Source organism: Ovis aries, chromosome 2, assembly GCF_016772045.2.
Source record: "Ovis aries strain OAR_USU_Benz2616 breed Rambouillet chromosome 2, ARS-UI_Ramb_v3.0, whole genome shotgun sequence".
In the NCBI taxonomy this organism is placed as follows: Eukaryota; Metazoa; Chordata; class Mammalia; order Artiodactyla; family Bovidae; genus Ovis; species Ovis aries.
The window spans coordinates 241,382,820-241,396,768 of record NC_056055.1 but is presented as its reverse complement, the minus strand read 5'-3'; the positions used below and the strand labels follow the sequence as shown (position 1 = coordinate 241,396,768).

At 46.6% G+C, this 13,949-nt stretch overlaps 1 protein-coding gene across 4 annotated transcripts in view; it reads right to left on the bottom strand.

Moving 5' to 3' along the window:
- Positions 1-13,949, bottom strand: part of LOC101114847 (RH-like protein) — a 41,697-nt gene that overhangs the window by 3,551 nt on the left and 24,197 nt on the right. The window contains exons 7-9 of one of the 4 annotated variants that reach the window (XM_012151837.5): positions 13,223-13,356; positions 6,821-6,900; positions 2,057-2,130 (exon numbers count right to left, since the gene is read on the bottom strand). In XM_012151837.5, coding sequence (XP_012007227.1) covers positions 2,057-2,130; positions 6,821-6,900; positions 13,223-13,356 — 288 coding nt within the window. Of the gene's footprint in view, positions 1-2,056; positions 2,131-3,739; positions 6,901-13,222; positions 13,357-13,949 lie in introns of those variants that run through there. The other 3 variants (XM_060410656.1, XM_042244551.2, XM_060410655.1) reach the window with 3 other exon arrangements.

Below are 13,949 nucleotides of genomic sequence, written 5' to 3'. Positions count from 1 at the left end.
TAAAAGAAGCCAGACAAGTACATGCTATGTGGTTCCATTTACGTAAAGTTAGAGAAAAGGTAAGCTAATCCATTTCATGGCAATTAGATGGGGAAACAGTGGCTGCAGCCATGAAATTAAGAGACGCTTACTCCTTGGAAGGAAAGTTATGACCAACCTAGACAGCATATTACAAAGCAGAGGCATTACTTTGCCAACAAAGGTCTGTCTAGTCAAGGCTATGGTTTTTCCAGTGGTCGTGTATGGATGTGAGAGTTGGACTGTATAGAAAGCTGAGCACAGAAGAATTGATGATTTGAACTGTAGTGTTGGAGAAGACTCTTGAGAGTCCCTTGGACTGCAAAGAGATCCAACCAGTCCATCCTAAAGCAGATCAGTCCTGGGTGTTCATTGGAAAGACTGATGTTGAAGCTGAAACTCCAGTTCTTTGGCCAGCTGATGCAAAGCGCTGACTCACTGGAAAAGACCCTGATGCTGGGAAGGATTGAGGGCAGGAGGAGAAGGGGACGACAGAGGATGAGATGGTTGGATGGCATCACCAACTCAATGGACATGGGTTTGGGTGGACTCCGGGAGTTGGTGATGGACAGGGAGGCCTGGCATCCTGTGGTTCATGGGGTTGCAAAGAGTCAGATACGACTGAGTGACTGAATGGAACTGAACTGAACTGAAGCTAATCCATGGGACAGAAAGCAGTTCAGTAGTTGCCTGGGGATGAAACAGGATGGAGTTGGGAGGGAGCAGTTTCTAAGAGGCAGGATGAAATCTTTGGTGGTGAATATGTTCTTTTCCCTCAAACATATTATTTATTTATTTGGCTGCATCAAGTCTTAATTGTGGCATGCAAGATCTTCGTTGTATATGCGAGATCTTTCACTGTGGCGCACAGTTCTTAATTGTGGCGCACAGCTCTTAATTGTGGCACGCCGCCTCTCTAGTTGTGGCAGGAGGGTTCAGTAGTTGCAGCACATGGGCTTAGCTGCCCGGGGACATATGGGATCTTAGTTCCCTGACCAACAGTTGAACCAGTACCTGCTGCATTGGAAGGTAGATTCTTAACCACTGGATCACTAGGCAAGTCCTGACACATATGTTCTTACTCGATGTGGTCATGGTTTCAGGGGTGTATAAATATGTTTAAAGGTATCAAATTATATACTTAATATGTGCAGTTTGTTGTCAAGTATACCTCCAGAAAGCTGTTTCAAGAAGAAGAGGAGCACAGAGATAAAGGAAAAGGAGAAGAAGTGGGTTTTCTCTGTAGGTTCTCTCAGTTTGGCCCCTACAGACCTAAATACCAAGGTCCATAGTAAGGCTGGTTCTGTGTCCCACCAGTGGTCAGTATTTTGGCCTGCTGGGTGAGAAAGCCAACCTCAGCATCAGCTGGAAGACTACCTAAGGCAACACACATCAGAGTACTTTGTGAACTGCGAGTGCAGGTCAAAGGGAGGAAGGCAGTGGGGTCTCAGGGAATGAGCCCGACCTTCTTCCTAGCCCTACAATGTCACCTAGGCTGTCAGTGGTCGCTGAATTATTCAAGCTGTATGTCTCTTGACTCACTGACCCCAGATTCCTATACTACAAGTTTTCTCGTGTCCACTGGCTGTAATTTACCCCGCTCTTCCTCTCAGAACTTAGACAGTCATAACTCCGCTCAGAAGTCTAGCAAATGAGGGGACTGGACTTGCTGGCCCCTGCGGGCCTTCTGGCGTTTGCAACACAGGATTCTATCACCTCCATGTCGAACTATTAGCCCACTTTGGTGACTCCAGATGGGGAGGAGACGTGGCCAGTGTCAGTTCCCACATCCCTGACCCTCAGTGACTTTGAGACATCAGGGAAATGGGAACATCTACTACCTCCCCACCCCCCACCAACACACACACACACACGCACACACGTATCATGGATTTGCTTCTTCTCCAGTGCTCCTTACTTCATATTCATTTGTTTTTTACTTTACTCTCCATAAATACCAAGTTAACATACATGCCCCAGGTATCTTTTTAAGTCCATTCACTCCAAACTTATGACATTAATAGGGTGAAAATCTTACCTTCCAGAAAGATTGGTCGTCAAAGTAGTGAACCTTGTGAGTTGATTTCCATATGTTGAGGTTTAAGAGCAAACCTGTTTAAGTTCATGAATAAATGTTACACATTTAGAGGATTGCATTTATCTCAAAGTTAATCAGACTATCTTATCTCACCTATGATAACTCAACAAAAATCCTTTTATCTTCCACAACCAGGAGACAGACACACTGAAGCACTGTCCTTCCTGGACCAGTTTAATTAATTCTATAGAGATCTTTTAAAAGGAACTGGTAAGAACAATTGTAATATCTGCTGCTGCTGCTAAGTCACTTCAGTCGTGTCCGACTCTGTGAGACCCCAGAGACGGCAGCCCACCAGGCTCCCCCGTCCCTGGGATTCTCCAGGCAAGAACACTGGAGTGGGTTGCCGTTTCCTTCTCCAATGCAGGAAAGTGAAAAGTGAAAGTGAAGTCGCTCAGTCATGTCTGACACTCAGCGACCCCATGGACTGCAGCCTACCAGGCTCCTCCGTCCATGGGATTCTCCAGGCAAGAGTACTGGAGTGGGTTGCCATTGCCTTCTCCTTGTAATATCTAATTCATGACTAAACTTAGAAAATGAAGCTAGATCTTGCACTGTGTCTGTCTAAATATGTCTTGGTATGTCTTTGTCTCTGGGTAATATTTTTGATGTTAATTTGTAAATAAGCTCTATTTATTTGGCTTAAAAAAAGGTAAGCGCTTACAAATCAAATAATTCTAAATTAAACAATAAATTCCAGGTTCATGTGAACTGGGAAATATTTAGTATTAAATATCTGATATTAATGTTTGTTTGTTGATCTATCTAATATAGACATGTCTTAGAGTAATTAGACTGCCCTCGTGATTTCCCTGGTGGCTCAGATGGTAAAGCATCTGTCTACAATGCAGGAGACTTGGGTTCTATCCCTGGGTTGGGAAGTTCCCTGGAGAAGGAAATGGCAACCCACTAGAAAATCCCATGGACGGAGGAGCCTGGTGTCCACGGGGTCGCAAAGAGTCGGACACGACTGAGCGAATTCACTTCACTTTACTTTAAGAACAATTATATCCAAAGGATTTAGATACGCTGAGAGGTGTGTGATAGTCATGGATCTAACACGCTTCCCGAGACAGAGAAGAAGGACCCTGTTGGACAAAGCCCCACTTGAAAGCTGATTCATTTAAACACAAGAGCTACCATGGAGAGCGACTCAAACAGCCACCCTTGCAGGTTCATCCTCCCTGGTTCCAAGAAAGTCACAGCGACCTCAGCTCCAGATTCCACTGGTTAGGAGAGCAGGTAATAACATGTGCTCCTGTGCTTGTTCTTGTCAGCCATCCCACCTCTGCCCAGAGAGCTAGGGCCCTATGCATTCCCCCAGCTGCTCAGAGTGGCATTTCCAGCGCATAAAGTCGTGCTTACCTTTCATGTGAAGCAGGGAAATGCCACTGATAGACTTATCTGTGTATTTTTAATGATGATCCATCCCAATGTATTAAATAGTAAGATTAACAAGAGTAGGCGTGTGCTCATTCACACTCGCCTCTTACAGTGTGTGCCTTTAACTGATGTTGGCATGGAGAGTGTAATCGACACGCCTCGTTTAGCTAGAATTACTCATAAATGAACCTCTGTTGCCTACATATATTTTTCAGATAGTTGAGGCTTACTCATCACTGATGAAAATCCATCTAAAATATATTTTCTTGTCTTGTGAGACAACACTGAACACAATTAGACTTTTTTTAAAAATTAGAGTTGTTGACAGGAATATCCATTTATCAAAGGCACTATATAATGTGGAGAAGGGCCACAGCTGCTGAAAGTTACTGGCCTGTTCTCTGGCAGCCCAAGCTTCTCATGTTCTTGTGTCTGGTTTTAAGAATTTACTTTCTCCTGCTAGGCTCTTTGCTCTCACTGCTCACTTCTACCAGTGTGTCTTACCTCTGGAAACCTAACTCTAATCTGCTATTTTTAATCTGCCTGAACTGGGAAAACCCTTAACCATGCTTGATAAGATGGTTTCTTTTTATTCTCTCTCTCTCTCTCTCTCTCTCTCTCTTTTGACTGTACCACAAAGCATGTGAGATCCTACTTCCCTGACCAGGGATGGAACATGTGCCCCTGGAGTGGAGACACAGAGTCTTATCCATTGGACCACCAGGGAGGTCGCCAAGATTGTTTCTTACCTAAGTGCCTATAGGAGGGCTTCACAGAAAGGAGTCTCTTCATGGGTAAAATGCTTGATTTTAAGGGGTCAATTTGGTGCCATCCTGGCTTTTAGGAGGCCTCTTTCCCCTTACATTTTCCAAGTAAATTTTTTTTTTAATTTGGGGAAATATTAGGGAATGTCTTTGTGGTGTACAACACACGGAAGGCTGTCTTTCTTTTTCAGTTTTTGGCCGAGTGGCATGCAGGATCTTAGTTCCCCGACCAGGGATTGAACCTGAGATGCTGAAGTGGAAGTGCAGAGTCCTAACCACTGGGTCACCAGGGAAATCCCGTCTAAGTGCTTTTAAATCACCAGTTTCCTCAAGTAGAAAGCAACATGTAAAGATGAAAGCTCATTGTTCTTAACTCTTAAAGGAGTAATAGGAGTGTCTTTATTCTCTTTCTTGATCTCAGTGAAGCGTGGGAAGCCCTCTGAGTTGCTTTACAAGGCAGCACCACTCAGCGTCGTTTGTCTACGCTGCTGACAGTGGCGAATGGCATGAGGGCCCAGGTGTGGGACTGCCAAATACGATGCAGGATGCTCAGTTCATTCTGAATTCTGAGTTGGGTGCCTTGTGTTTTCACTTGTTAAATCTGGCAACTCTCTTCAGGGCTGGACTGCCACCACCAATAGAATGTAAACCTAGGGCAGGAGGCCTTGTTCTCATCTGTGTTTAATCAGTCATCTCAGACTCTGTTGAAAGCTGAGGCCAATTGGTACATTAAAGCAATTCTAGCCAATCTCATTCTCGAAAATTCCAGAAAGTACTTTCGGGACTTTCCTGGTAGTCCAGTGGTTAAGACTCTGTGCTTCCAATGCAGGGAATGTGACTTCCATCCCTGGTCAGGGAACCGAGACTCCTCATGCCATTGCTGTTCAGTCACTAAGTCATGTCTGACTCTTTGTCACCCCATGGACTGCAGTATGCTAGGCTTCCCTGTCCTTCACTATTTCCCAAAGTTTGCCCAAACTCATGTCCATTGAGTCGCTGATGCCATCCAACCATGCCGTGTGGCCCAAAAAAAGTACTATCATACATGTTTTAGAGCTGAAAGGATGCCAAATGATTAGTTACTATAATCCATCCACTTTACAGAAAGCCAGCCAATGCCCAGGGCACACCATTCACCCAAGGTCACACCATTCTGTAGTGTCTGCTTTGGCTATTTTGTCTCTTATTTGGCATTCACTCCCTGCTTAGAGACACAATATGTGAGAGTCTAACCAAGAAAAGATATTTACCTGTAGAATAACAGTGAGCAATTCTGGACAGAATGCATGTTTTCATCTTGCGTGCAAGTAAGACAGACAGATTGATGTCTCCTGAAGATTCTTCTGGGACTTCCCTGGTGGGCCAGTGGCTAGGACTCTGCACTTCCAGTTTGATCCCTGGTCAGGGAACTAGATCCCACATGCCATATGTGTTTTGGGGGCTTCCCTGGTGGCTCAGATGATAAAGAATCTGTCTGCAATGTGGGAGACCCGGGTTTGATCCCTGGGTCAGAAAGATCTGGTGAAGGGAATGGCAACGCACTCCAGTATTCTTGCCTGGAGAATCCCATGGACAGAGGAGCCTGGTGGGCTACAGCCCACAGGGTCGCAAAGATTTGGGCATGACTGAGCGACCCTCACAGTCACATTCACAAGATTCTTTGCTCTTCTGTCACATTGCAGAAGTAAAAACGTACTTCAGTCCTCTGCCTACGGATCTCTAATGGCCTCCCATCTTCAGAATGATCTGGCGCCTTGCTGCCGCTCTGTCTCCAGCCCCCTCCCCTCTCCCCACCTCTCCAGCTACATCAGCTACGCTGACATCCTTGCTATTCCCCGAACAGGCAAAGGATGCTCCTGCCTCAGTGCCTCTGGCGTTGCTGTCCCTTTTCATGGAAAGTTCTTCTCCCAAATAAATACGCAGTATGTCTTCCTCCTTCTTTGCAGTCAAGTCCTTGCTTAAAGGTCAACTTCTTAGATAGGACTTCCTTACTACCCTGCCTAAAGAGCACCCCACTCTCGCCATGACTCTGCATTTCCCTACCCTGATTTATTTCTCTTCATAGTGCTTATCACCATCTGATGTACCATATGTTTTCCTGTTTATGGTGAAAACTCCCTCTCCACCTAGAATATTAACTCGGTGTGACCAGGGAATTTGGTTTGTTCACTGCTGTGTCCCTGTACCTGGTCTATTTGCTGAACAAAATAGCAGTTTAGGTGTTATCAGGGAATAAAAGGTAAGCTCTGTAAGCCTCAGGGTTTCCTTAGTCTTCTGTACAAAATTCAGTGAAATCACCAGTCCTGGGCTCAAGAGGCTACAGTGTTCAGGTGACCTCTGAGGGCCTTCCCAATTCTGAAATGTTGTGACTCTGTGTTCATTTGTTTTTTTTTTTAAATCAAGATATGAGACCTTTGCCTCATTTGGCTGGAGCTGAAGGAGGTGGGTTCATGGGGAAGGAGATGGGCACATATATGTCCAACCATGGGGCAGTTGCAATCTTGGCCCAGACTCTGCACCCTGGACAATGGTGGAAGAAGGGTGGTCTCACACTGACCTGTCAAGAGACCAGAGGTCACACCCATGATGATGGTGAAGCCCAATGCCCCGACGTTGATGAGCACCTGGTAGCCACGCCTAGAAATGACAAAGCAGATGTGGTCACATTTGAGCATCAGGCTGCAAAGGTCACTGGGGACCAAAAGGACTATGTGCATCAGTAGTGACGCTGTCAGCAAGGGCCACCAGGAGAACGAATGTCCCCTCCCCAGGCAGTACCTTCCATCGCTCTCCTGCAAAGCTGCTCAGACACGTAGAAGGGGAAGAAGGGATTTCAAGGTCCTCTTTGGCTTACTTTAGTTCATGGATAATGAACTAGACCAGAAGTCAGAAAACCCAAGGTCAAGTCCCAGTTCTGTCACTAGCTGTGTGACCCTAGGCACTTAACCTTGAAGTCCTGAGTTTCCTCATTAGGCAATTAAAGATAAAGGCTTTATGTCTCTCAGGGCAAGAAGAAGAAAGGTTTTATGTCTAAGTAGGCGAAAGAAACTGAACAGACATTTCCAAAGAGGAGGTATTCAAATGCTTAAGTAGTCATCAAGGAAATGAAAATTAAAACAGTAAGTTTGATGTCTAAATTATATATGAGGTAAAGGAAGCTCTCAGTTTCTACTGTATAAACCACAATAGAAAACTGAAAGTATCCACTGAAGCAGATTGCATGAAAACTGTATGATCCAACAGCTCAACTTCTAGGCATATACTCAACAGAAATGCATTTGTAGGTTCAAAAAAAAAGTGCTGGAACATTCATAACAACAATACTAGCTCCATACTAGAAACTACCCAAATGCTCATCGACAATGGGTAAATTGTGCTGTGTTCATATAATGGAGCTCTGTTCTATGTTTTCTTAAATTTTGTATTTGCCACTCATTTATTGCAGGGCCAAACTAAGTGTCAACATTGTTTACCTTGATCTCTCATAAGTCAACTTTCATTGCAAACCCCCAACTGCAAGCTCTAACATTTGTGTTTTCACTTTCGGCCTAGAGGGGACATCCCTGTGTCCCTCCCCTGCCACTCTAGTCCTAAAGACATAGTCTCTGCTCCCGTCTCTCTCTACTGCCTGGTCCCTGCGTGTGGTAAGCTTTCACGTGTCCCTGCATGGTATGCCATGCCTCTCATTTCCATGGCAATTGGAACACTGAAGTTTCCGTTCAATGACCTTGGCCTCTCCATGTTGTCATTCAGCTGGCTTTATCAATTAAGCCCAAGCACAAATCAATGCTATACTCCAATGAGAATGAACAATCTACAGAGATACTCAACGACATGGATGGATCTCACAACTTCAAAGGTGAGTAAAAGAAGCCAAGAAGAACACAAGAGCAGACCTCCTGTATGATTTTATGCATTTAAAGGACAAAACCAGGCGAGACTGCTGCTCTTAGAAGTCAGGTTAGTGGTTGCCCTGGGACAGGACACAGATTTCTGTGTGCTGGTTATCCGCCGTGTCAGAAGTCATTAAGTGGTATTCTTATGATACATTTTTTAAAATGTTTGTTTCTCTGTTTCGGCTGCGCTGGGGCTTTGGTGCTACGCGGGCTACGCCAGCTTTTCCCTAGCTGCGGCGAGTGGAGGCTGCTCTCTGGTTGCAGTATGCGGGCTTCCCATAGCAGCAGCTTCTCTTTTGCGGAGCACTGGCTCTAGCGCGCTGGCTTAATAGCTGCGGAGCACAGGCTTAGCTGTTCTGTGCCGTGTGGGATCTTCCCGGACCAGGGATGGAGCCTGTGCCTCCTGCATTGGCAGCTGGATTCTTTACCACTGGACCATCAGGGAAGCCAACCCTTATGATACTTGACTACTCTGGAAGTAGACTGTATTACAAGCAAAAAGTTTCTTTAAAAAGCAGTAAGTGGTAGAATAAAAGCAAGAAGCCAGTCACTCAGTCGTGACGACTCTTTGCGACCCCATGGAATAGTCCGTGGAATTCTTCAGGCCAGAATACTGGAGTGAGTAGACATTCCCTTCTCTGGGTGATCTTCCTGACCCAGGAATCGAACCAGGGTCTCCTGCATTGCACGTAGGATAAAGGCTAAGCCCAAATCTGCTACTTACAACCCAAATTCGCTCTACCCTGCTGCCATCTGAGAGTAGAAATGGATGAGGCAGAAATGGCTGTGTTAACATTCCCCACGCAGGGTGGGCTCCTTGTGCCAGGGCTTCAGCCTCTATGGTTTACCGCCTGAGAGTCTCTCTTTCACAAATGGGAGGTGCAGGTTAGGAAAGTGAACCAAGGGTCGCATTGCCATGTGGCTTGGAGTGGGTGTTTCTAGGGATTCAAACCAGGCAGTTCCGTCTACCCACAAAAGTGGCCAAATTTCAGCATCGGTGGGCTCCCTTCTCAGATTTGGCCAGATCTGCATTCCAGGGCTGCTATTATTTATTCATTTGTTTATGGCCACACTGGGTCTTCATTGCTGAGAGTGGGCTTCATCTAGCTATGGCAAGCGGGGGCTGCTCTTTAGCTGTGGTGTTCAAGCCTCTCGTTGCAGTGGCTTCTCTTGTGGTGGAGCACGGGCTCTAGAGTGCAAGGCCTCAGCAGCTGCAGCTCCTGGGCTCTAGAGCACAGGCTCAGTAGTTGTGGCGCTCGGGCTTAGTGACCACCTAGCATGGGGATTTTATCTCCTGCCTTGGCAGGAGGATTATTTACTCCTGGACCACCAGGGAAGTCCCAGGGATACTATTTTGTTTTTAATATTTTTCTTTAAAGTGAAGTTGCTCAGTCGTGTCTGACTCTTTGCAATCCCATGGACTATAGCCTACCAGGCTCTTCCGTCCATAGGATTTTCCAGGCAAGAGTACTGGAGTGGGTTGGCATTTCCTTCTCCAGGGGATCTTCCCGACCCAGGGATCGAACCTAGGTCTTCCATGTTGCAGGCAGATGCTTTACCATCTGAGCCACCAGGGAAGCCCATATATTTTTCTTTAAGTAAACTTAAAAAAAATTTTTTTAAATAAACCTATTTAAAAGGAACTTTGTGTCACTAGCTTAAAAGAAGAGAAATAGGAGGTAACCAAGATACAATGAAAAAAAAATATTGCTTTGATCTCCTTTAGATGCAGCAGCCGGGGCAAATCTCAGACTGAGGTTTCCTCTGCTGCTGTTGAAGTTGGAGGTCAGCGAGGGTGGGAAGAGCGTGGAGACACTCAGCCCTAAGGGGAGCCTTTTCCCCTGATGTAATCAACAAATTGCATGAGAACTGCAAAAGGGCGCCTTCAGTGTGTGATCCGGTGCTCTTCCAGTGTGTCTTCACACCACTTAAAATCCCACAATTTGTGAAAAACGCTCCATCCAGGCTCCAAGCACAGCATCTGACTCATTTACACTCACTCACCCGAATAGGGAAATGGGCAAAAACTGTTCGTGGAATGAATGAAAAGTCATTCTTTGGAATGATGTGTCCGATGACACAGAACTACTAAAGCAGCTGACCCACACTCCCTGGGAAGTGCTCTGACGACCAGCTCAGTCCTCTTGCCACCTTTCCATTATGTCCAGATGCTCCTTTTACAGAGGCAGCAGCGTCAGTAACTATCGTAAAGAAAGGGGCCGTGTGTTGAGCTTTTACTACGTGCCAAGCACTGTCCTGAGCCCTTTCTTGTAAGAAAGTGAAAGTGTCAGTTGCCCAGTGGGGTCTGACTCTTTGTGACCCCATGGACTGTAGCCCACCAGGCTCCTCTGTCCACGGGACTCTCCAGGCAAGAATCCTGGAGTGAGCTGCCATTTCCTCCTGGGATTGAACGCAAGTCTTCTACATTGTAGGCAGATTTTTTACTGTCTGAGCCACTAGGGAAGCCTTTGAACCCTTTCTTTTATGTTGCTGAATCTTCACAGCAGCCCTGGGACATGCATCTTATCATCCTATTTTACAGATAGAAAACTGAGACTTTAGAGAGAGTTTGAATACCTTGCCCAAAGTCACACAACTGTCAAGTGTGACATTGCTCTATTTGTCCCCGAGGCCTGTGCCCTTTACTTCCAGCAGACCAGAGGCCACCCTGAGAGAGGTCATTGCTGTCACTGTGCCCTTCCCTTTGCCAAGTTCCTGCAGAGGAGAGAAAACTAATCCTTGGTCCTCAGCTATCTCATCCTGATGAGACTTGACTTGGAGACGGTGCTGGAGTCAGGCTCACGCAGACTCACAGGACGACAGCTCTCATCTCCTCTCAACTCCATGTTTGGGAGTATCACTTTGATGGCTTGAAATCAGCCATGGAGAGAGTATTGGCACCAGAGAAATCAGTAAACGCTCTAAGTCAGGGCTTAGTTTCACCAGAAGGCCAGCCGTTAATCCTTTAGCAGCGGATTGGTAGTTTGTTTTGCTTTGTTTCTGTTTTTTGCTGTAGGCCAATAGTTCTTGAACCTGAACTTGCAGGAGAAGCACATATAGGACTTGAGAAAACAGACTGCTGGGTCCCGCCGCCAGGTTTCTAATTGTGTGGGTCTGGGGTGGGGGGGATTTGCATTTTTAACAAGTCCCAGGAGATACTGTTGCTGTCGAGAACCACTGTTCTGGGAGAGCCAGAGAATCACAGAATTTGGGGGAGGGGAGGGCAAGTGATCCAGAAGTTCCAGGTCAGCAGCCCACGAACAGAATTTGGTCCACACATTGTTTCTAATGGGGAATTTCCCTGTAGCCAAGATGGTAAGGAATCTGCCTGCAATGCAGGAGACCCAGGTAGGATCCCTGGGTCGGGAAGATCCCCTGGAGAAGGAAATGGCAACCCAGTATCCTTGCCTGGAGAATTTCATGGACAGAGGAGCCTGGCAGGCTACAGTCCATGGGGTTGCAAAGAGGTGGGCATGACTGAGGCGACTTAGCACGCACGTGTTTCTAATGATTTTGAATCTTTTGCCAGTACTTGGGGGAGTATGTGCATAACTCTGGATTTCTGCCTTCTCTTAAAAAGTCATTAGATCTGGCAATCCTGATCCCAAGTCTCTGGATAGTTTAAGCTGCTGGGCACTGGGAACAAATGCCCGTGGTTTCCTCCCCCTGCTGGTCTCATTTTTAACCTTACCTGTCTGGCCCCTACAGGCATCTGAGTGTAGGACCCTGCTAGATTAACCTGTTGTTTTACAGAGGGGGACTCAGGGCCCCGGAGAGAGGAAAGAGATTGCCGACAGTCACAGTTATTAAAACAGCGGCAGGAACACCTTTGGAGTCTGTAACTGAGATGCCTTGCTTCACATATACCATCCTCTTCTCATCCCCAAATGGGATACTCCTCATCCCTAAGCAGCTCAAGGATGTATGTCTCATTTGCTCATAGATGATTCCTATAATCTGGGGCTATGGCTGTCTCCGTTGTTGGAATTATAAGGAACCTAGCTCTCCATGATTTCTCTGAGATGCTTCCAAACACAATTTCTCATCACCCTCCACTGGTGATCACCACCTCGACAGCCAGCTTCCAGCCACGTGACTTCAGACAGCTAACTCCCCCAAGGTATCAATTCTTAGGGAAAACTAATAACACCTCACCAGGTAGTTGTGAGGATTAAATAAGATGATGCACTTAATGATTTTAGCTTAATGCCTAGTACTTAGTAAGCAGTCAATAAATAGTACTGATTGTCATCAGTAATTTATTGTTGTTATCACTATATGGGTTCATCTGGAAAAATCTATTCCTGTATCATGCCCAAGTCACTCTTTCATTACGTGTGAGCCACATTCAGAAGATAAACAGCTCAAAAGAAAAACCCAGAAAGCGAGAACAAGAAGATAACAACTTTCAGAAAGCTATGGTCAGAGTTCTGATCATTGCTGTCTATTTGCCTGGGGGGCATAGGACCTGATTCTGGTCCAGGAACTTACATTCCTACCTCACAATTGAGACATTAACCACACCCTTTCCCTCTCTGCGTCTCAGGGATGAGCAGTATTCTGCATTTTCCTGCATGAACATATCACGTATCATATCCTTTTAACCACACAGTGCCTAGCTTCCAACACCCCTATGCGGGGAAGTACTATCATTATCTTCATTCGCCATGGGGAGACAGAGGCTCAGAGAGGTTAGGTAGCATGGCCCAGGTCAAGACCTCATGGTTATTTCACCACCACCTAAATCACCAGGGGCCGAAAAATGGACTCAGCTGGTTTGGGCCTGACTGCCTCCTCTGTCTTCATTTGGGGAGGCCTCAGGACTATCAGCTTTTCCTCTCACTTAAGCTAACTGCTTTAGAAAGAAGTGACCTGGACAGGTGATAAGTCCATACAAAGTGGGGACTTATCTGGAATTTTGGAATAAATTGGCCAACAGATATTCACTGAGGCCTTCTGACTGCCTGGCCCTGAGTGTATGCCCCTCACTCCCAGCCAAGGACTCTGGACACACTCCTTCCTGAGATGGATGGGGTGATAGGGGGCTGAGCCAAGTGACCCACGTGGACTTATCGATTCCCTGGGCCTGAAGCGCCATCAGCACGATGTTGACGATCCCTCCAAGCAGACCCGGCAAGCCGAAGGTGTAGTGCACGCCATAGGTGTCGTGGAGTTCCAGCGTTTGCTGAAGACACGCCTGGGGACAAACACTATCATCAGCAGAGCGACATGTGGGACTGCTACACCTTCCGCACCCTTTCCCAGACCCTCGGCATCCAGGGCATCCGGGGGGAATGGGCATTAGGGCTCAACTAAATAAGTACTTCTCAATTTGCGTGTGTACTCACAGCATCTGGGCAGCTCATCCAAATGCAGAGTTGGATTTAGTAGGTCTGGGGCCTGTGATTCTACACTTCTAACAAAGTCCCGGGTGATGCCAGTGCTGCCGGCCATGGTCCACACTGCTCCCATTTGGGGCTGTGTTGGGGGAACTCAGCTGGTAAAGAATCTGCCTGCAATGCAGGAGACCCCAGCTCAATTCCTAGGTCAGGAAGATCCCCTGGAGAAGGCATAGGCTACCCACTCCAGTATTCTTGGGCTTCCCTGTGGCTCAGCTGGTAAAGAATCGCCTGCAATGCCGGAAAGCTAGGTTCAATCCCTGGGTTGGAAAGATCCCCGGAGAAGGGAATGGCTACCCACTCCAGTGTTCTGGCCTGGAGAATTCCATGGACTATACAGTCCATGGGGTCGCAAAGAGTCGGACATGACTGAGCGACTTTCACTTTCACT